Consider the following 20,817-nt stretch of genomic DNA (forward strand, 5'->3'; position numbering starts at 1 on the left):
AGCCACTCCTTTTCAAAGAATATAAGATTTCTCAAGTTCATTGTCTGTGCTGTAGGCGTGGACTTGTAGAGAAAAGGCCCTGTTCCGTTTACTCTTTTCCCTAGGGAATCACTATGATTCACTGAATAGCACTGGCAAAGGCCTCACACCAGGGTCACCACAGTGATCAGTGATTCTTTCCTTTAAATCGGAAACAGCAGTGAAAGGTCTTTTTCAATGAGGGCCAGTAAAATCCTTTTTTTGGTAAGGTAACAGACAGAGCAGACTCTTCAGGGCAGGTTTGGTGTCTTGTTTGTCACCTTTAGTTCATTGGAGTTTGTCCTTTGTGTTAAAACTGCACTGAGAGGCTGTTTCAAAAACTCAGAATGCAACAATTTTGGAGAAGATCAGCTTGTGTTTCCCAACTACTCATCTCTAAGGCAGAAGGGAAACATAATCTCATTCATTTGAAAAGGACAGTAAGGTTCTAAAGTGGGAAGAAAGCAGTTACCAGGTTCTGTAGTTAAGATGTGCTGTGGTTGTGCACATTTACCCTGAAGGTGCTCTGCACTCAAGCACTTTGGAAAACAAAGATGGCGAGAAGTAAATGTGTATGAATAAGATAACTGAAGAGCTTCAGTTAGGGGTGTTTTCTTTTCCACATTTAAGCAATTAAGCCTTTACAAACATCCTATTATGGATGAGCTCCATACAGCAGCCTACTTGCCCCCAAAATCACAACTGTTTACAGGTGGATCTTGGTGTCCTTTAATGCTCTTGTAAAAGCTTCATCATCCTGAAAGCCTCTGCAACATATAGTGCCCACCCAGGTGAGGATGTGGACAAACTGCATGTGACAACTCAGCAGATGTCAGCAATGGAGACTTTTCTTAAATAACTCAACACCAGAGAGTGAATTCTGGTGGAACATGCTGCTGTCATGGAAGGCAGCTTTGTCTTGGATGTTCTAGTATACTGTACTGCAACTGTCAAAATAAAGCACCCATACAAAGTCAGACTCCACGACCATCTAGCCCACCTCTTGTCTCTGACAGTGATCAACAGCATATGCCTGATAGACAAGCTGAAAATTGGAAAATCCCATTGTGATACTTCCCTGTAACAGTCACTTGAAAAGTCTTAGAAACTTCCTGCTTGTTGTTGGTTTGTTGTGGGGGTTTTTTGAATTTTTTGTTTGTTTGGGGTTTTTTTGTTTGTTTCTTGGATTTTTTGTGTGTTTTTTTGTTTGTTTGGGGTTTTTTTAAGATTTAATATGCCCTAATAGATTACTTTTTCATGGATTTGTCTACTTCTTTTTTCAAACCACATACACTTCTTTGTATCCACATCATCTTGTGACAAGGAGTTCCACAGGTCAAATACATACTCTGAAGAAAAATCAGCCCCCGTCCCGCTTTTTTTCTTTGAATCTGATATCTGTTAAGTTTCTTTTGATGCTCCTACTTCTTCTAGTGGGAAACATGGTGAACAACTACTCCCTTTTCACCATCTCCCTTACACTCCTCCTTGCCCATCTCTTCCAGTTAACCACTTTCTGCACGAAAAGAAGTACAAATGTTAATTTTTGTGCTCTTGGTATAACCCATCTCAAGGACTACTTGATCTGATTCTGTAAAAATAAAATAAGGTCCTCCCGATGTTTGGCATAAGCAAGGATGTCTTCGCTCTAGAAACATGAGGTTCTAGAAAGAAGCAAAAGAGGTCAAGTTCCAAGTTTAAGTAAAGCTCAGAAGCTTCTTTTGGAAGAAACTCATGACAGATCCATATGAATAATGTGTCCCAAAAGGAAATAGTACAAAGAGGATCAACCAGCCAGTGACTTAGTGCAACCAAAAAAATCCAACTATTTATACACCAGCAAATCACCCAACCAGATTCAAACAGGAATATTATGACCAGCAAATGTCGGACTGAGTGAGGAAGAAAAGTCCTTGGCCATTTGATCAAGTAAACCTTAAGAAAAATAAGTCAGGAGCCAGACTACTTCTGTTTCCAACAAATAATCCAAAATGACTGGAACTGTTGCATTAGTACAAGGTACAGGCCCGAAAGAATGCAAGCTGAGAATCCAGTCTGTTCTGTAAACTTCTGTAAAGTCAACAATCTCTTTCACAGGTAAAGAAGAGGAATGGTCCAGCACTGCCAGCCACTCAACTCCATGCACACAGAGACTATCCATATTCTGGTATGAGAAAGAAGCACAGCATTGAGATTCCTACTAGTAAACAAAGATCTTGATACCAAAACCTTCTGCCAGAGCAGGGAAACCGTTACCAGAGATATGTGTGTCAGCCTTCCAGGCATCAAAATGAGGAGCATTTCCAACAAACCATGATTGTCTGAAAGCATATCTAGTCTTGAGAATGGAAATCTGAGTATGTCTCGTTACCATCCAAGACTAAGTGGTCTATCTAGTGTCACAACATGATCTCCTGCTAAAGGCACTCACACAAGGTGTGAGGCTGTTTTAAAGGCCAAGATGAGTGATGTAAAAGTGAATTTAATAATCTGTGTACTGAGTACAACTCAGCTGCTTCTGAAGAGGAGATAAGCTAATATCCCTCTCTTAATTTTTACGTTGTGGTATGCTCATTGTCTAAACAGAGCACACAACGCTTGTATGAACTCTGCATAACCTCAGACTCCAGGACTCTGATGTGTACCTTACTCCTTTCAAGACTAACAAGCCTGATTCTCTGTCATTGGAACAGGCTCCTTTACTCAGAAGTGATGCAAGCATTACAGAATGTGACAGAAGAGGAGGAGTCTTTGGTTACATTATCCAGTCTGACCACTGCAGTAAATGCTGAATGATTGTTGGGGCTTTCTGTTGGTAATTTTATTTTCTCACAGTAAACAAAGGCACTTCTGATGAAACTCATTGATGAATACAGGGAAGTAAATGTTGTAAGAGCAAAGACAAACTAATCCCCACTTGAGGAGCATGTATATAACTGTACTCCACTCATATGCAACTATTATAAATCCAAAATGGTTTGCTATACACCCCTTTCCTCCCTTGTACTAGAAGACACTTCCTGCAAAATGCCTTCTCTCCAAGAGGTGTAGGAAACTGCTCTATGCCTTCCCACTGAACCTCTTAACTGAAGTGCTCTCCGAGAGGCTTTTGAAAAGGGACAGACATGGAGGTAGCAGAGCTGCAAAGAGACAAAATACATATGTTATCCTTACACAGTTATCCTTACACATGTTATCCTGACACAGTATCCACCATGCACAAAGACATACATTGACTCCAGACTGAGGAGTACAGGGAGATGGAAAATATAAGAGGCTGGATTCACAGGATTTGTTCCTCATTCTGTGTTGCACATGCTAACAGGTAACAGCAGTCTTGGACTGCAATGTGCGTCTCTCTGAATATATCAAAAATCAGACAAGATGTCTGATACACTCCTAGTAAGTCATCACAGTTACAGATGGGGCGTTGGCTACATCTAACATGCAATGCAAAGAGATTCAGAAAATATTCTGGCGATAACTGAGTACAAATCACTACCCCAAAATGAGTGGGTGGGAGACTGACAAAGCTGACAAAACAATTAACGTATGTTCATAATAAGCCAGTACTATCTGGTTATCTGCCAGACAAAGATGTAAGAACGCTGTTTCTGCCAATGATCCTCTGAAGACAATCACCTTTCCTGGGACAACCGTGCATTTAAATCTCTATCCTCCAAACCTCTCTATAGTTTTCAGTGGTGGCTGTGACAACCTGAACAGAGAAACCAGAGAACAAAAACAGAAATGAGGGTTGCACAAGGATATATATCCTATTGGTACTCTATCCTGCAAATGAAAGCCAGTGGAATAAGGATAACTCAGTTCCCCTGGGAGAAAATAAAGGAATGGAATCTGTTTTTTACTGAATCTAAATCTTATAGGGAAATACTCCCTCCGACAGTTCTAGAAAAAAGCTGGAGGCTGTAGCCAATACCACATGTAGCAGAGTAGGCTATGAGAAGACAGGCCCAAGATCTCGAAGCCCCCAGCTGCTGAGGAAGTGCAGAAGTTTGAAGTAACAACTTCTGCAACTTAGTTTTCAGTAAGCATGAACCAACAACTTGATGCACCAGCAGAAACATCTACCTTGGAGATCCGTGGGTGGAATTAAGTGACTAAAGACAGAAGGGACATGATCTGAAAGTAACTTCACAAGATTTTACCAGTCTCTTGTTCACTGATACATGATGGCGGCACAGGCAGCAGACAAATGCTGTGGAATTCTTGAAGAACATAGATGAAAAATACAGAGAAAGTGAACAGGATCATGACTGTCTAGGAAACGAAAGATAAACCAAGGAAGTAAGAAAGGGAACAGCTACATCAGAGCATTTTGGACAAATGAAGTACTCAATGTCTGTCCTATCTGTGAGTGGAACAGAAATAGAAAAATGCATGTTCTGTCCTATGAATTCATGCCTTGAGCAAGTGACAGTAAAGCTACTGGGGTATGAACATAATTACTTCATCTTCTCACAATTTGTCTGGTCTTGAATGACACAAAATATGCACAATCCAAGAGTAAACGTGAACACAATCATTTCAAGAAAAAACACGTTCCTCCTCTGACACTGTTCCTTTTGTCAGCCATTTGGGTTGATCATTATCTACCTGCCAACACATGAGAATGCTGCCTTAACACTGACTGTACAGGCTAGAAATGACAAGGGAGCTGTGCCATAAGATCAAACAGGTTGTTAGAATCCAGTCTCTGAGGGCTCTGATACAAACAACAGGAGATTTTGTACCTTTTGACAATTACAGTCATACCATTTGCTGCTTGACAAGGCAGAAGTTGCAAAACACTGAGTTTTCCTCTAACCTGGCACCAACGAAGAGCCAGAGCTGAAGCTGCTTCCTGTGTATTTAAAGGATGGGTGGATCATCTCTCCAATACATTTTCCAGCTGCTGATGTTATTTTCTAACACAAGCAAATTAATTTTCATAGCATTAGGCAAATTTTAACTGGAGTGCTTCACCAAGCCACCGTTGCAACTGATAAGAGCCACCTGTGCCTTAGGGTTCAAGCCTGGGTCTGAAAACATCAGCCAATTTTAAGAGTTTACAAAGCTTAAACAAACAGAAATCAAAATACAAAAACAAGCCACACAGAACATAAGCATCCAGCAGTGAAACATAAAGACATTTTAAATTTAAATAATAATGACAGCAAATATTGTGGGGGTGTGAATAACTGAAATTATAACCAAAACAAACAAATGAAATGACTTTATTCGAACCAATCATTTTTATGGCTCTGTGCCAAAATTCAAGATGGCAACCAACATGGATGTCTCTAGATGTATGTTCTAATATTTTTCTCTGCTAATGGTTGCCATATGATGACAGCAGAGACTCTTGGCTCTTACCAGACTAGGACAAACTGAAATAGCTGAGCAAATGAGACTTTATGTTCAAGCTTAGACCTTAGGAAGAACAATACAGACAGCTGGAGGACCTCTGTCTTACAGAAAGATTTCACGGTTAGTGGTCAAGAAGAGGTGTGAGGAAGGGACCTCAAGACTCAGCAGCAGAAGCTCTCAGAGGCAGCCATTCACCTCAGCTTGCAGGTGTATCACCAGCTTCTACAGATGTTCAAGCACTCTCCTCAGTGGGTTCTCCCCTTACCAGGGCCTCCTCTTCACTCTTTCCTGGGTGTTATGGGAGTGTGGTGGTATGAAGTCACTGCTGCCTTTGCCCCATGCTTGAAGCAACACCCTGGATTCCTCACCTGGTGTTCAGTGTCAGTCCTTCTCTGCAAGAAGAGGCTGGAAAACACACAAAGCAAAGATTTTGAGGAATCACAAGGGACTGTTTTGTGGAGAAAAACTGCTGCACTGCTCTGCAAATGTCAGCCATCATCAGAAATCTGAGTCTTCCCATGACACAACCTCTCTCTACAGAAACAGATGAGGTCAAAAAATCAGTATGACAAACCCTAACTTAACAAGCTACTGTGTGAAAAAGTATTCTTGGTATTCTTCTCAAGCCCCAGAACACCCTCTTTACTCTTCGCCTCTGACTCATCTGACTCATCTCTTCACATGCTCCTCCAGTAGCTCTGAATCCTTTCCCCATATCAGTACGCTTTGTCTCTTTCTTCATGCCTTTTACCCATGGGAGTCTACTTCCCCGCTTCAAAAGATGCTGAGAACCTTGGTGCAGGGGAGATGGGGTTGTGAAAAGGTTGATCTTTAAAAGAAACAAAATGGGGATAAGGAAAAAATTTTCTTCCCATTATTAGAGATTTGAATTCTACATACTGAGACATTTTCCTACTTAGCCATGTTATGGGAAAAAGTCAATGTCATCTGTCCTCAGTCCTTTAAAAAGAAAAATCTAAAACACTTGGAAATGTACCAGGTTTATTTTGGACAGTTTGCATCTTACAGCTAATCTAGTAGGTAAAGCTTGTCCTATGTATTTAGCACATCAGCTTGCTCCTAAATGCGACAGACATTTGTTGAGAGCTGTTTATTAAAAATACTGCTATATTTTTAAAAATACACTCTCCTTGAAAGCCCAGCATAGAGCCAAACATCACACAGTACAGAGGATCTGGAAAGATGTTTAGAAAGCAGGATTGCCAGCTGTGTCACTGCACAGAAAGTTTGGAACCTGAATTAGGAACCAAGCTGTCAACAATGTGTATTAAGATAGGATACCAGTCCAGAAACCTATCCCTTGGCAATATGCTGAAATTAAGGAAACAAAGGCACAGGAGAGAGGCAGCCAACTTCAATCTCGTCCTCCTGTTTTGAAGAGACTTTTGAGCCTTCCTTTTCCTACGGAAATGCACAATATAGTTTGCCTTTTCTCATAAACAGAATTAAAACCAATTTGTGTGAGTTCCTCTTGTATGGCTACCTTGAGAACTCAAAACAGAGAGGGGCATTCCTATATCTACAAGTAAATATGTAGGTTCCTACCATGAATGCAGCTCATGGCTAATTTAATAACTTCATAAATACTCATGTATATAATTCTATGAAGTTTTATAATTTCAAAGCTACTGGTGAGCATTCCACCTCCTTCTGGTTGAGTAGAGGGGACAGAAAAAAATCCCACATTCCTGACAGCAGCCAACCTTAAGGGTTGATTCTCCCTAGTGATGAGAGTCATTGCAGTGAATCACCACATACAACAGAATTAATCTCCTTTATTCTCTGCCTGCCAGGTATAAAGTATTTGCCTGTATGTCTGTCCGCATGTTTACATACTATTATGTCATCGATGACTGCACCTCAACACTTCTGTACCTAGAACAGTTGCATAGGGGGAAGAAAAGGATTACATCCATTTAATGGGTATGATTCTGAGTCACAAGGAAATCACAGGAATTGTATAAAGTCATTTACGGGATACCTGCACACTAAAATTCAGTGTCATGCAGACTTGCCCAGCACAGATGTGCACAGCCTTGGTCAGACACCAGCACCTAAACTACGCTGCTTCCAAGCTGCAGGAATGAGACAGAGCAGAGCACTAGGCTAGATGACAGCACTGGGTCAAGGATCCATGCTAACATTTTTTAGAGCTAGTTTGGGCTGTTTCATCATACCCACAGCAAGTCTGTGGCAGAACTGAGAAGCATGTCGAAGCCTCCCAAATCTAGTGTTGAAAACAGGAACTTCCATTCTCTCTGAGAAGCTCTGATAATCCTAGAAATTCAGATTTTTTTATCCCAGAGCTGAGGGAATTTCTAATCCTAGAGTGATGCCCAGCATTCTCTTGATAATATATAGTGCAACTAAGAAAGGCAATAAATGGATGGGGTTTATTTATATCCATCTGTGACTGACACTAGCAAGCCAGGACAGCTGACAACAGAAGGCCAGCGTGCCCTCCCCCATCTCTTGGGCACAATTTCAAGTTGGCTTGCTGGACTGGGCAGGCAAGGGAAAGCAGCATGAAAATGAAAATTTACTTGGGGAGGGGGTGGTGACACAAACAGCATCCACAACTGTATTTGAAGTCTCCCTGCTTGAAAAAAAGCAGCGAGCAGCCTCATTAGCAAGTGGAGAAATAGCAGTAGAAGCCAGTGTGAGCCTTCCCGCTCCCCATATTGCAGAGAAGACACTGGGTGGGCTCCCCACCCTGACTGCTAATGCCCTTCTGTACTTGACAGCATTCACTCTGATTCAGCTACCTACTCCCTGGTTTGTCGTGGCTCTCTCTTCTCTGGCTCTTGCCCACATTTCATTTCATAACTCCAGACACTCCTTTTACCCTATTCACACACATTTTGGCTTCTATTTTTAGTCTCAATAAAATAATGCCAGATTAAAACAAAATCCAATTTGGATGGGCAAAGTCATCCTCTCTATAGGTAGCTTAATGCCAAAGGGCCAGATGTGAGACAGAAGTAGCCAAGACATTATATAACCTCGCCTCAGTCTTTGCACACCTGATCTCGAATGACATTTCCAACACAGCAAGGAAATGCAGGCAGTTTGCCATCACCCAACTACTGAGAACAAGCAACACTCAGCCTCCAGGAAGACAAAAATGCCAGCTGCCTGAAGTCATTACTTATCCTGCTTCAGAGTTTTCTTTGAGCCTGTCAGAAGTGAAGGCTCCTAAAATTCAAGCTGGGTTCTAGTTCTTAACCAGGGAAGCCAATTTCTAGAGACTGTCCTTTCCTTTTTCTCCTGCTTTCCCAGTGGTCCTGAGACTTGGAATGTCATTTCAGTGGCATGAGACCAGTAGCAACAGGAAAAAGCTCCTTCCTTTCATTAAAGAAAGGCAAAAGTTTGACTAGAGGTGTGAGAGGCAGGCTACTCGCACAAGTCAAGAAATAAATGTAATTTCTCATCATTAGAAGTGAGCACTGACCCTCAGCTCCAGCTGAGAGGCGATGGCTGAGTTGGACATTATCTTCTTAACATCAACTGAGAAGGGCCTGGAATGCTGCTTTTGGCAGAGCTTTATACTCTGCTGGGATTTAATGAGACTTACAGTTTTCTGGTAACTGGATAAACTTGAACAGAATCATTCCCTGTCGATCATTTGTATCTATTTAAAAGGTACTGGTTAGAGAAATCAATATTTGCTCATTGCTAGTCATTAGGTAATGGTTCCCTGCTCCTTCAAAGAGCACTAAAAATGGGATAAGGAGGAAGTCTTTTGATGCAGGGTGTTGGAGTCCGGACCTCCAGAGCTTCTCAGCCAGACAGGTGGTTCTGGAAGGATTTCTGTGGAAGAGCTCATCATTACTCCATTGCTGGACTAAGATAAGTAATGAGGTGACATCAAAAGTTGCTCTTTTGGGTCATAAGATATCTTGTGCATATGTAGCCAAAGTAGTCTGAGGTAGAGGTTACTCGAGGTGCCCATTTGAAGGTCACCTTTCAAAGTCAACACCACTTGTGCAGTGAGTCACAGCAACAAGAGAGAACCAGGAGGGTGGCAAATGAAGACTGGAATTAACAGGATTAGCGGGAGGGAAGAGGCGTACCAACAATGTGCTGTGCGGAAACCTGAGTGATTTCTTTTCCCAGCTGCTCCTGATGAAGGATTTGGACAGTATGGTGAGACCAGCTGAAATCATAGCCAAGTCTCCTCTTGGGAATGTGGTAACAACATAAAAATAAATACATTGGTGTTCAACAATCTACTGCCTTCTGAGGCTGCTGGGGAGCCTGGCAGAAGCTGAAGAAGCCTGGACAAGGCTGGGCAGCTGGGAATTCCATCCTACTGTAGCAACTGGCTGAGAGTTTGACACAGGCCATGCACAGTGGCAACAGTACATACCCCATCCCATCCCCACCCTTTGTGCTCCAAGAGAGTTGAGAGACACTGGCTGATAAATCTCAGGCATTTTCTTTGTTTAGATCTGGGAAACAATCTAACGTTATTGTATGTGTGTTGTTTAAATGTCTGCTGTGTTTACTTGTCTTTTTCTTTTTTTTTTTTTCTTTGCTGATGCAGGACAATTTTGAAACTTGTACTTTTGTACACCTGCTAAAAGAATCTCTTCTAAAGTTTTATATAAAAGAGGCTGCATTTCAGGAATAATGTTAATTCAAGCAGTGGATAGAAAACAGCCAGTCACAGCTTAGCAATTCCAACATTAACTCTAATTTCAGGTCTCAAATAACAAGACATACATGACTTTCTTATGAAGGACCATACAATAATCTTGGATATAAAAAACCTTCAGAAATACGCAGTCTACATGTAGATTTCCTGTAAAATGAAAAAATCTGGAGTGTGCTAGATGCAGAGAAGAGTAAGCGCAAAAGTGCTCCATACTATCACTAGTTTGCAAGCAAGCTCCATTCATTGCTGTGTATCGGACCACACTGCTTGCACATTCATCTTATTTGGCTGGCGTTCAGACACTGCTCTCCACCGTACCCTAAAGAAGGAAATCACTAGAAAACTAAGAACAGCAGCCTGCCTTCTACATGGATTAGATCCAAACCAGTTTATTAATCGACAAATTCTTCAAGCAGTCTCTCGGCAGTTCGGGATCCACTTTAAAAGCCCTTACAGATGATGATACACTTTATTTCAAAGAGTTGCGTACCTTCAAGACTTGGCATTCATGCAGATAAGGGGGCCAGGTGAATGTCCAAAATAAACAGACAGTTGTGCATCATCCTGCAACTAAGCTCAGATACAGACCTGGGAATCACAGGGAATAAAATCAAGTCTGTACCACCTGGCTCAAGAAGTTTCCTCCCTGGCTTCTGATTGAGTTTCAACATTCACCTTCTGTATGAAGTATTCTCAAGCGAACTAGAATACAAATAAATTAGTTCCGGATTCATGCTTTAAACCAGACTACGTAAAGATCTGAGACTTTGCGTGAATTAGCAGTCTTCGTTGCTGTCAAACTCACATAGCATATTACTAACTTTTACCTCCCCTAATCAGTAAGTCTAATGCTTTTTCTCTTCTCCCACACACATAGTGGAAAAGCCGTGTGGACACTAGTAATATAAACATTAGCACAATAAAACTGCATCACTGTTAATCAGTCCGAGAATGTGAAAGTCCTGTGAAGTCTGGAGCCAGGCAATGGACTTGCCCAGTTTTAATCATGATTCATATTTGTTTGTAATTATATAGGTTATTAGCACATTATATTTGTGCCATAGGAAAACAGAACCCCAGAGGCATTCTGTCTTCTGAAGCTTTTAAAAAAAAAAATCTTGCAAGCTCTCAAGAAGTTGGCAGCAAATGAAAGAGAGAAGCACAAAGACAGAAGACAGATTTCGCTCAGTTGCTGTTACCTTTACAAATTAAACCAAACCAAATAAAATCAGCTGGAATCATCACCTTGTGCATCCACTCCACAACTGCCCTTTCAGATTGTTCCTGTCTCCAGGTTCTTGCAGACAACAGTCCAGCTCAGAAATAGAGAAGCTGCCTGGGACTATGCTGTTATATTTTCATAAAGTGCCCTTCATCTCCTATTCTCCCTGAAACCTGCTCTGTGTTAGCAAAAAAGGAAGAATAGTAAATACAGAAGATTTCTAACTATAAGGTCTTCCACAGAAGACTTCCTTGATGTCTCTTGCTAGTTGTTCAAAAGCTAAATTCTGGTGGAAATATGACACCTTTTTAGCTAGAACTTCACTTTCTTGAGAAAAAGAATTAATGCACTGTTCACCTAATGTCACTAGAGAGGAACAGAAAATAAACCAGCAACACATGGCAAAATGTCACCATACACCTTACATTGTTAATATATACAGTAAAAAAATGACCAGCCTGTAGATTCCTTCCTTCATCATCTGAATTCATCATATCAAACAAAACCTCATAAAGACAACCTGGAACTGAACAATCCATCATATTACTTAGCTTAGTGGTTACTCAGCAAGCTGTATTCTGAAGAAGACTTCGAAAAGAGAATTGATTTCTTAGTTCACAATCACCCTATTTCACTAATACTAATTGAATTGCTAAATTCCATGAAGCAATCAGTGTAATGCTGAGGGACCCTCAAAGTAACATAAAACTTTAAAAAACCAATGTTTTTTCAGAATAACTGACAACCCACTAGCAGCTAGGTGTTTGATTTCAGTGAAAAATCACGTCAGAAGCATATTGAATGTTCCATAAAGGTAGTCATTCTTAGTATCTTCCCAGTGACAACCAATGATAGGACAAGGGGCAATGGGTACAAACTGGAACACAGGAGGTTCCACTTAAATATGAGAAGAAACTTCTTCAGAGTGAGGGTGACAGAGCACTGGAACAGGCTGCCCAGGGAGGTTGTGGAGTCTCCTTCTCTGGAAACATTCAAAACCCGCCTGGACGCCTTCCTGTGTAACCTCATCAGGGTGTTCCTGCTCTGGCAGGGGGATTGAACTAGATGACCTTTTGAGGTCCCTTCCAACCCCTAACATTCTGTGAATCTGTGATGTCTTTGATAGAATAAAACCTGTTAAACTTTCTGGAACTTTGATAGGAAACTGTCTGTTCAGACAGTACAAATAACCCCCAAATGGTAGCTTGCAGATTTAGCTTCCTGTCTGTAAATACTCATGAGAATCTCTGCCTTCTCTCTCGTTATGCCAGTGGCACACAGCTCACACACCACTTGTGCCTCTCCATGAAATGAGGATGTGGCCACAGGGATGAGAGGCTGCCACACTTACTGTAGTGGTGGGTTGTTTCAGAATCCTGAGCTGCTTTGCAGAAATGCAGACTTTTATTCTCCCTTTTATTTCATCTCAAGGGATCTGTCCTCAAGAGCTTGAACCCACTGCACAACAGTATCTACAACTGGTATTCTAACCATCAGTGAACTGTTTTCTGAACAATATGGTTAAAAGTTTCCATACTGCCTGACTCGCTCTTCCTTTGAGCATCATCCTTACTTTTAGTAAGAGATCATTTTTGACACATTTATGCTGCTTCTCTGCAGACCCCCACAGGCATCCTCAAGCTGTTAGAGGAGAAGGCCTGTTCAATCTTCTCGGACATTTTTGAACATTTGTACATTTATACAGAGGTTCTGCCTGGTTCCTTTTTTATCTCTACAATTTTTCACAGCCTTCTCCGTTTAAATGCTTGCAGTTTATTCTGTAATCTGCTTTATGACTTATGTCTCCAACCCCTCTAGTTGGTATCTAGGATACTAAATACATGTGAAACAGTAACCCCAAATAAGCTGCTGCTGAGGGAAATCAGGGCCCTAGTGTAAGCAATCAATGGAGAGAGTGGAGAGGAAAACCAGCTGTTCCTGCAGGAAGGACCAGAGTAGTTTCTGAGACATACAGACTGGGCACAGCAGCCTCCGATGCATACCAGTGGCTTGGTGCAAAGCTGAAGAAAACATCCTTCCCAAGTTTCCAAGAACAAACGTTTTGCTCTAGTTAGTTCAATCACTGCAATATTTGGCACTGTTCTTGGAGCCATATACCTCTTTGAGCAACAAGGAAGCTTTGAGTGACCCACCCACCAAGGTTCTGCTGGCCTAACCCTAGCCAAACTAGGCTTCTGTCTAAGCCCTCACGCTAAATGGCAGCTAAAGCCTTTGCTTCAGCTTCAGAGAGGGTATGTTTAGTACAGTACTGCTTGCCTCGTCCTACAGAAGGGAACACGAGCTCGGGTTCTCAGTTCTCACTCCTCCCGGAGAATGTGACTACCCTGAACTTCGTAGCAATTATCTAGCCTATATTCTTCCTGCAGCTCTGGCTGTTGCCTTCCATCATTCACAGTATCAACAATCCTCGCACGTGGTTTGCATAAATATTCACAGAAACAGGGAAGGATAGAAAAATGCTACCTACAGTTATCACAGACACATGTAACAACAAGAGTACCCATAAGAGACGGAGAGAAATCTCTTGCAGAGGTTTAAAATTACAGTGTGGCAACTGCGAGAGTGCTCTTAAAACCCTGAAAAAGGCAGAATTAAGCACACAAACACTGCATCTAAGTCCACTCAGCAAACTGGTTTGGTCAATATATTGAGAACTCCATTTTTACATTTACCTGTAAATTTTCATGTACCCTTCCTTTACATACAGTACTTACTAAGAACGCAACTTGAACTATACAGTAGACCAGAACTTTCGCCTCAATTATACATATACTACCATGTTGACATAATTTTATTTATTTTGATAATCCCATTATATTCCATTCCTACACCGTCACATTCCAATGTACTGTAGAGTCTTTTTTTTGACTGTGGCTATTCACCCTATAAAATTTCTGGTAGGATAACTGGAGTTTTTGGCAGGTGGTAAAGCGTGGGAGGCAGTTTGGAACCGTACAATAAGTGCACTAGCTGAATGTTTGTGCTAGAGGATCAGCAATAAAATCACTGACATTAATAATGGAAACATCATCTTTAAGTTTCAGAGCTAAATATCCAAGAGATGAATTGGGTGGTTCACCCTTATGCAAACTTTTCTTTCAGCCTGTGAAAACACAAAGGTCACTGCATTAGTGATACTGAAGTCATGTTTTCAGGGTTTTCACAGCAAAACAAAAGGTCAGAAACATAATTTTTTAAAGCGTTCTAGTCCATAATTTGTCCATATATTCTATTACAGCACCATCACAAATTATTGCGGGCCACAGGTAATATGCGTTCATCAAGACTACGCTCTACCCACTAATAGGTCTGCATCAATGCAAAATGAATTGCGTCCTCATTTACTGGGACCTTAACAGCAGATAAACTTGTTTGAATCAATTAACCACTAGGGAATGATGAAGATTTGCTTCTGTAAGTCTCAGTGATTTTCCTTTGGGAACTTTCACCTCTACTGATTAACTTCACTATGCAGCTGATTCACAAGTCTCAACTATGCCTTTCTGAACTAGGGGGCTTTTCTGTAATACGGAAGAAAAATGTAAAGAATGTCCTGGCCCTTTATTACAGGCCAAGCTTAAACAACAGAGCATCTTTGAGCCAAAGCCTAATGCAAAGAGGAGCCATTTTAGCCAAGTTTTTTTTCCCAGCTACATTTTTAGGGATCTTCCTCTTCCAACTCTATGAAATGCAGCCTTTGCTCCCTTCTGTTTAGTCTTTTCAATCCCAGGAGGAATAAATTCCCTGCACAGCTGAACTCAAGACTGTTACCTAGGAACCACTACGTGCAGTGTAGGCAGCTGTGTTTCTTCTGCTTGCTGAGAAAGTTTTTTTCCTGCCAGTTCTTGAGAAAGCCTCCCAGCATGCCCACCCCTGCTTTCCTGATCTTTAGCACTAGCACTTACCTGTGGAATTTGTCCCTGGCTCACAGGATGCAGCGCTGTGAAGGTTGTTCTGGAATCCGTTCAGTTGCTTTTCAGTGGAGGTCACCCTAACAGGTAAAAGCATCAAATCAGTCAGAGATAAAAAGAGATATACTAAGGAAGAATAAAAGTCTCAAAGAAAAAATTGAGAATTCTCTTAGTTTACAAAATCTCACTAGCCTTGTAGCTATGAAGCTGTGCCTGAACATGGTATGAAAAAGGCAGAGTAAGACAGGTGAACACTCAAGCCACCAGCAAGACTTCAATGTGCCTAAAACATTTAATTGTCCCATGTCTTGGAAGCTGATTCTGCAGGATAAAGGAGAGAGTAAATGGCATTGGACCACCAAAGCACAACTCTACTACTAATGCTGTAGTCACCTTATTCCAGTGATTTGAAGTAAAATTATTAAGCAACCTCAGAACAAAAATGCATACACTGGCAAAAAACACACTACTTTCAAAGGATAAGTCCTTGCATCTTGTCTCAGCAGAGACAGCTCATTTAGGCAAGATTTCTCACTTGTCTTGGAAACTGAGACCCCCAGAATGCATTTCATCTCCAGCAGTCCAGTGCCAGTCCTCAGGCAGATACTTTATGCAAATCCTCCTGCATTTATCTCAGCATTTGAGTTCCAGAAAAACTATATTCCGTGGAGTACAACTTCACTTCCTTTAACAGTTATAAGATTTATTACCAAACTGACACCATGCTCTCCTACATAAAAAAATGGGTCTACTCACAAGGCAAGGTCACACTATACAGTTGCAATGATGCATTCTGTCCTTAAAATCTTTACAACTGATCCATCTGTTCCTGGTTTGTTCTCTCCTCCCTTATCCTCTCTTGCCTTTCTTCCTTCCTGTCCAACTCTATTCTGATCACTCCAGACTTCTGCACGTTCGCTTCTGTCTCTCTGCCAGCGTCCTTCTCCTTCACTCATTCAGCTCTGCAGCGTCACATAGTTACTGCGAGCTCTCCCCTAGAAGAGCACCGTAATTTGCAATCCCCATGTGATGCCCTGATGACTAACAGACCCAGACACGCGTGTGCAGTTTCTATAGTTTCGTCTGAAACCTTCTGCTTTCAGATTTCAAAGTTAGCAAGTTGCCAGTAATCCAGGTGCTCCTGGCAGCTAAAAGGCCAGTGAGGAACTCCAGTATTTTATCGTAGTTGGATTTTAGTGAAATAAATTGGAGTCCATAGAGAAAAGGAGAGGGATACAGATACATTTGCAAATGCAAGCCCTTACTTCAGTCAGCCATAATCTGAAATGCTATCATCAAATGAGGTGCCTGTTTCTATGTTTATTGTCTCTTGGAGAGAATTTTGGATCTGTAGTTATGGGTTATTTTGCTGCTGATACTGCATGGTCCTTCTGGGAGCTGAGAATCAAGATGGATCTTTATGCTTTTTGCATAGAGATTCCACGCTCATAATTAGCTTGTCCACTTTGTTAATGCAGCACAACTGACAGCCAAATTCAGCTCACCCTTCTGTAGGTAGAATGCAAGGCTAGTGGTTGAAAATGTCATCAAGAATGCCAGCAAGTACAACAACAAAAACTCAAAACAGGGAACAGTCACACTTCCACCTTAAGTGTGGTTTACGTTTAGAAAACATCTTTCTACAGACTTGCCCTTCTCCTTTTCTTCCTGCCCACAGTGTACCTTGATTCTTGCTCTTTCAACTGTCACCTCCACTCAGCTCATTCTCAGATCTGGTTCTGGGTCGTGGATCTCCCGTCACACTAAGCTCGCTCCTCAAGTTCTCTCTGCTGTCCTGATGGAAGCTCCAGTGCCAGAACATATTCATTGCTTAAACTGAGTTAATCCCTTTCCACTTTCTTCCTCCTTGGGCTGGCTGAAACCCTTTCTCAGGTTCCTGCTTTTAACATCTGTGTTGTTTTTGCTCCTACTTCACCGCTGCCATCCATTATGTTCTCCATTTCTTCTTCTTCAACACTAAGAAGAACCCAAGCAACTCTCACCCTGTCCCCCCCACTTAAATATCTACCATTGCCCTTTTCCATCTCTTATACAGCTAACCTCTCATTGAAACTGATATTGACTTCCTTCATTTAGGCACTAAACCAGCCCTAAACTGCCCAGCTTTGGACTGCAAATTTGGAGGATGCTCTTGTTCCACAGGTGACAAAGAAATCCTTTCTTGACTAAATTCTTGAACACATTTGTTTTAATAACCTATTTCTGGGATGCTATGAATGCATCTAATGATCCAGAGAGGACGGAACTGATGCTAACAAATTCACATCACAAAAAGCCCAGGTTTGACAAGAGGACAGGAACAGATGTGAAAACCCCAGAGCCAGGGAGGCTTGTTCCTCTTTGTTGCTCTTGGACAGGGTAGTTCTGCGTGTGTATCTGTGTGTATGATCTAGGGCTAGCCAAAGGGTAAGAGCTACAGGCCTAGTGAGCCCAGCTGTGTCAGGGTGTTAAATCAAGGCATGTCTCTCAGATGCACTGCTTTTGCTGCCAAAAATGTCTAAGGGTCAGGCAGCCTGATTAACCCAGATGCTCAGGAGCTAAAAAAACAAGTGTGCTGCAAGACGGCAGTAGCAATAAAGTGAAAGGGGTTCCAGTAACTGTTACACACTTGCTCTCCTGCTTCTTGTCCTCTTTTCAGCGGGCACTCAGTTTGTACGTGTGATGTACTCAGCTCACTTAAGACGCTTCACACATGCTTGTGAATAAGCACACATGGGCAAGACAGGATACAAACCAGAACCATAGTGTTTTACAGGGCTTGCGCTGTGACCATCATTCTACTTTTGGCCTAGAACAGCTGGCTAGTGCCGTGTCCAACTGCAGTCAGGACTCCACCCCACCGTGGGATGGATTTCCTGAACCCTGGAGAAATGCATCACCTCTACCCTATTTCTGTACTGGTTACAATGAAGCAGAAGGTTGGCTCTTCTGCTGCTGGCACCATACAACACGAATATACAAAAGAACAACAAGGTAGAAACATTTTGTGCTGTGGTGCTAGGACTTGAGGGAAATACTTGTTTCGACAGACTTCCCAAATAGAGTTATTGGGAATGACATTTACAAGTAAGTTCAGTACAAGAAATTACGCCATGTTGATCAACATCCCCAATAGTTTGTGATGCTCCAGTCTATTGCTGGTAAACTCAGTGATCTTCCTGGGCTCTCCCTCTCCCTGATAACATTTTGAACTATATCATCCCCTCTACCTGGCATTTCCTCTCTTTATAACCAGTGCTTTATTATTGACAGCTGAATTTTTCTGAGGTCTTTTCTTTGACTGATAGTTCTGTTCACAGGCTGTTCAAGGCCTTGCTCTACTTGATGCTGTCACAGTTAGAGAGCAGGTTTCTGTAAAGTTACTATAGGAATGACAGCAGAGAAATTCGTATTTACGGCGCCTTAGTGATTCCTAAAAGCAGAAAGATTTTCTGTCTACCACCTGTACCAGTTCACTCTGGGTTCTGACAGTGGAGCTAATATATTTTTCTATTTTGCATGCTGTCATCTGTAATGTGAAGATTCAATACACCAAATGCTGCTTCCAGGGACATCTGCTTCATTCCACGGCTTACCAATACCTTACCAATTGCTCTCAGCAGGTTTGTTCATGGTTCACAGACCTGCCAATAGTAGCAGCAACATAAGCAGTGGCAAGGACCCAGTCTGACTCTTGGAAAGAAAGAAGAGCTTGTTGGGCTACCTGTTCTTTCTACTTGTGATAAGAGCACAGTTAATTAAAACTATGGAGCCCCATATGACCATTTATGGTCAGTGTAGAGCTACATATTAAACCATTTATCCCAGTTAGTCTTTTCCCACACCTTAATATGGGCCCCAGTTTTCCGCTCTGTTAGCTTAAGCAAGGAGTCTGCCTTAGACACAATCCATTATAAAGTCAACCTACTACCTTTCACAAGTTGAGAAACTGAAAAAACAAGAGAGGCCAGGAACTGAAAAGACAAGACTGAATTCTCTGCTGTTCCATTACTTTTTTTCCTTTATGTTTTAACCAGGGAAGTGTCCAAGTTACTAGATAGTTTTTGAATTAGTCAGTAATGTCCATCTTTAGCATCTCATTTCTTTGTAGCTGAATTTTCTACTTCTTCCTCTTCTGGAAGCCATGTGTGCTGGCTGGGAGAGAATTGGTAACGCATGTAAGGAAGAGATAGGTCAAAGAGACAAAGTTGATTTCAGTTTGTCTTCATAGTCCAGTCTCTGGAGAAATTCTACAAACAACTTTAAAAATATGATCTTTATTAAGATGTGAAACAAAAGCCAGGTGGTGCAAGAGCAGACAGAGAAATAAGGTCCGGCTTACCAAAACATATGTGGGAAAAAAAAAGAGAAACGAGCTTTAACAACAGAATGGGATTAGTTCAGTGAGGTCAGGAAAACAGCCAACAAGTATTAGGGGGTGAGAGTGGGCAGCAAATCAAAAGTGACCCGACAGAGAAATGAAGCAGCCAAAAAGTCAAATTTAGATCAGACATTATGGAGAGGGATATTTGCCATGTCCTAACCTGAGGGTATGGTAGTCCCACACTGGAAAAGCACAGTTCTGAGTGCCACAAGGCAAGCGCTCTGACAAACTGAAGAAAATACAGTAAATTGAAGACAATTAAGGACTTGGCAGGTATAACTACTATCTGAGTTTAACAAAACCTCAACAAGTCTAAGCAACATTAGGAACCCCAAGAAGTAGAAGGATATTCAAAAGATGGAAAGTATTTGCAAGGGAAAGTGTTTAGGGTGGTTCAGGGAGGAGGAACAAGATAGAACAGGATGAAACAAAGGAAAAATTCAGACAAACTTTCTGATAATAAGGTTGTCTAGATTCTTAAATAGTCTTGTATAGCACATGGTGGGGTTTCTGCCACTGGAGTTTTTTGAAAGCAGACTACACACAGTGTCAGAGAATACTTTGTACAGAATAACCAGGGACTGTAAAGAACTGGCTGAAACATGCAAGACATCTTTTTCTTCTCTAATCTATATTCCTTTGACACAGAGGCTTCTCTCCATTCCCTCTCCTCTGTGGATGCATCTCTAGTCTTTTCCTGACAACAATGAATTGATTAAATTAGACTGAGACATAGCAGTTTTAAAATTATCAGCTCTCAGTATGCTGGAAATAGAGCTGGGCACTGCTGTGTTCCATGTAAGTGAAAAAATGTTACTGCAAGATCCCATGAATGGCAAGAATGGGTTTGGAGCCTTGTGCTGGAGACAACTTGGAAAGTATTTCCGGAGGCAACTTGGAGGCAACTGGAGGCAACTTGGAAAGTATTTCCGGAGTGGCTCCTTGCAGCCTTCAATACTTGGATTAGTTTTCTGAAATTCTGAAGGAATCTTTTGCTTTTTTTCCCCCTTCTGTGCATTTTTGGTGCTGAACTTTTTCCGGTTTTCCCACACTCCTGCCTGTCACAGAGCAGAAACCACAAAAATGCAGCAAAGTAAAGTCTGTCCAAGGAGCTGCAATTCCATCTCACAAGGATAAACATTTCCTCTGCCAAGAAGTGAGCACAGCACACCGGCATCTTCAAATACACATCCCTGCTGCCTGGCAGAGAAAC

General features: G+C 41.6%; 1 protein-coding gene across 3 annotated transcripts in view; it reads right to left on the bottom strand.

The window, feature by feature from the left end:
- Window positions 1–4,664: 4,664 nt before the first annotated feature.
- The window catches only part of TTLL5 (tubulin tyrosine ligase like 5), a 137,410-nt gene continuing 121,257 nt past the window's right edge, over window positions 4,665–20,817 (bottom strand). For all 3 annotated transcript variants that reach the window (XM_065635545.1, XM_065635544.1, XM_065635546.1), the window contains 2 exons: window positions 15,215–15,300; window positions 4,665–5,793 (listed from right to left, as the gene is read on the bottom strand). In XM_065635545.1, coding sequence (XP_065491617.1) covers window positions 5,753–5,793; window positions 15,215–15,300 — 127 coding nt within the window. In that variant the 3' untranslated portion in view covers window positions 4,665–5,752. The remainder of the gene's footprint in view (window positions 5,794–15,214; window positions 15,301–20,817) is intronic.

The sequence above is a fragment of the Caloenas nicobarica genome, chromosome 5 (assembly GCF_036013445.1).
Source record: "Caloenas nicobarica isolate bCalNic1 chromosome 5, bCalNic1.hap1, whole genome shotgun sequence".
NCBI classification, from domain to species: domain Eukaryota; kingdom Metazoa; phylum Chordata; class Aves; order Columbiformes; family Columbidae; genus Caloenas; species Caloenas nicobarica.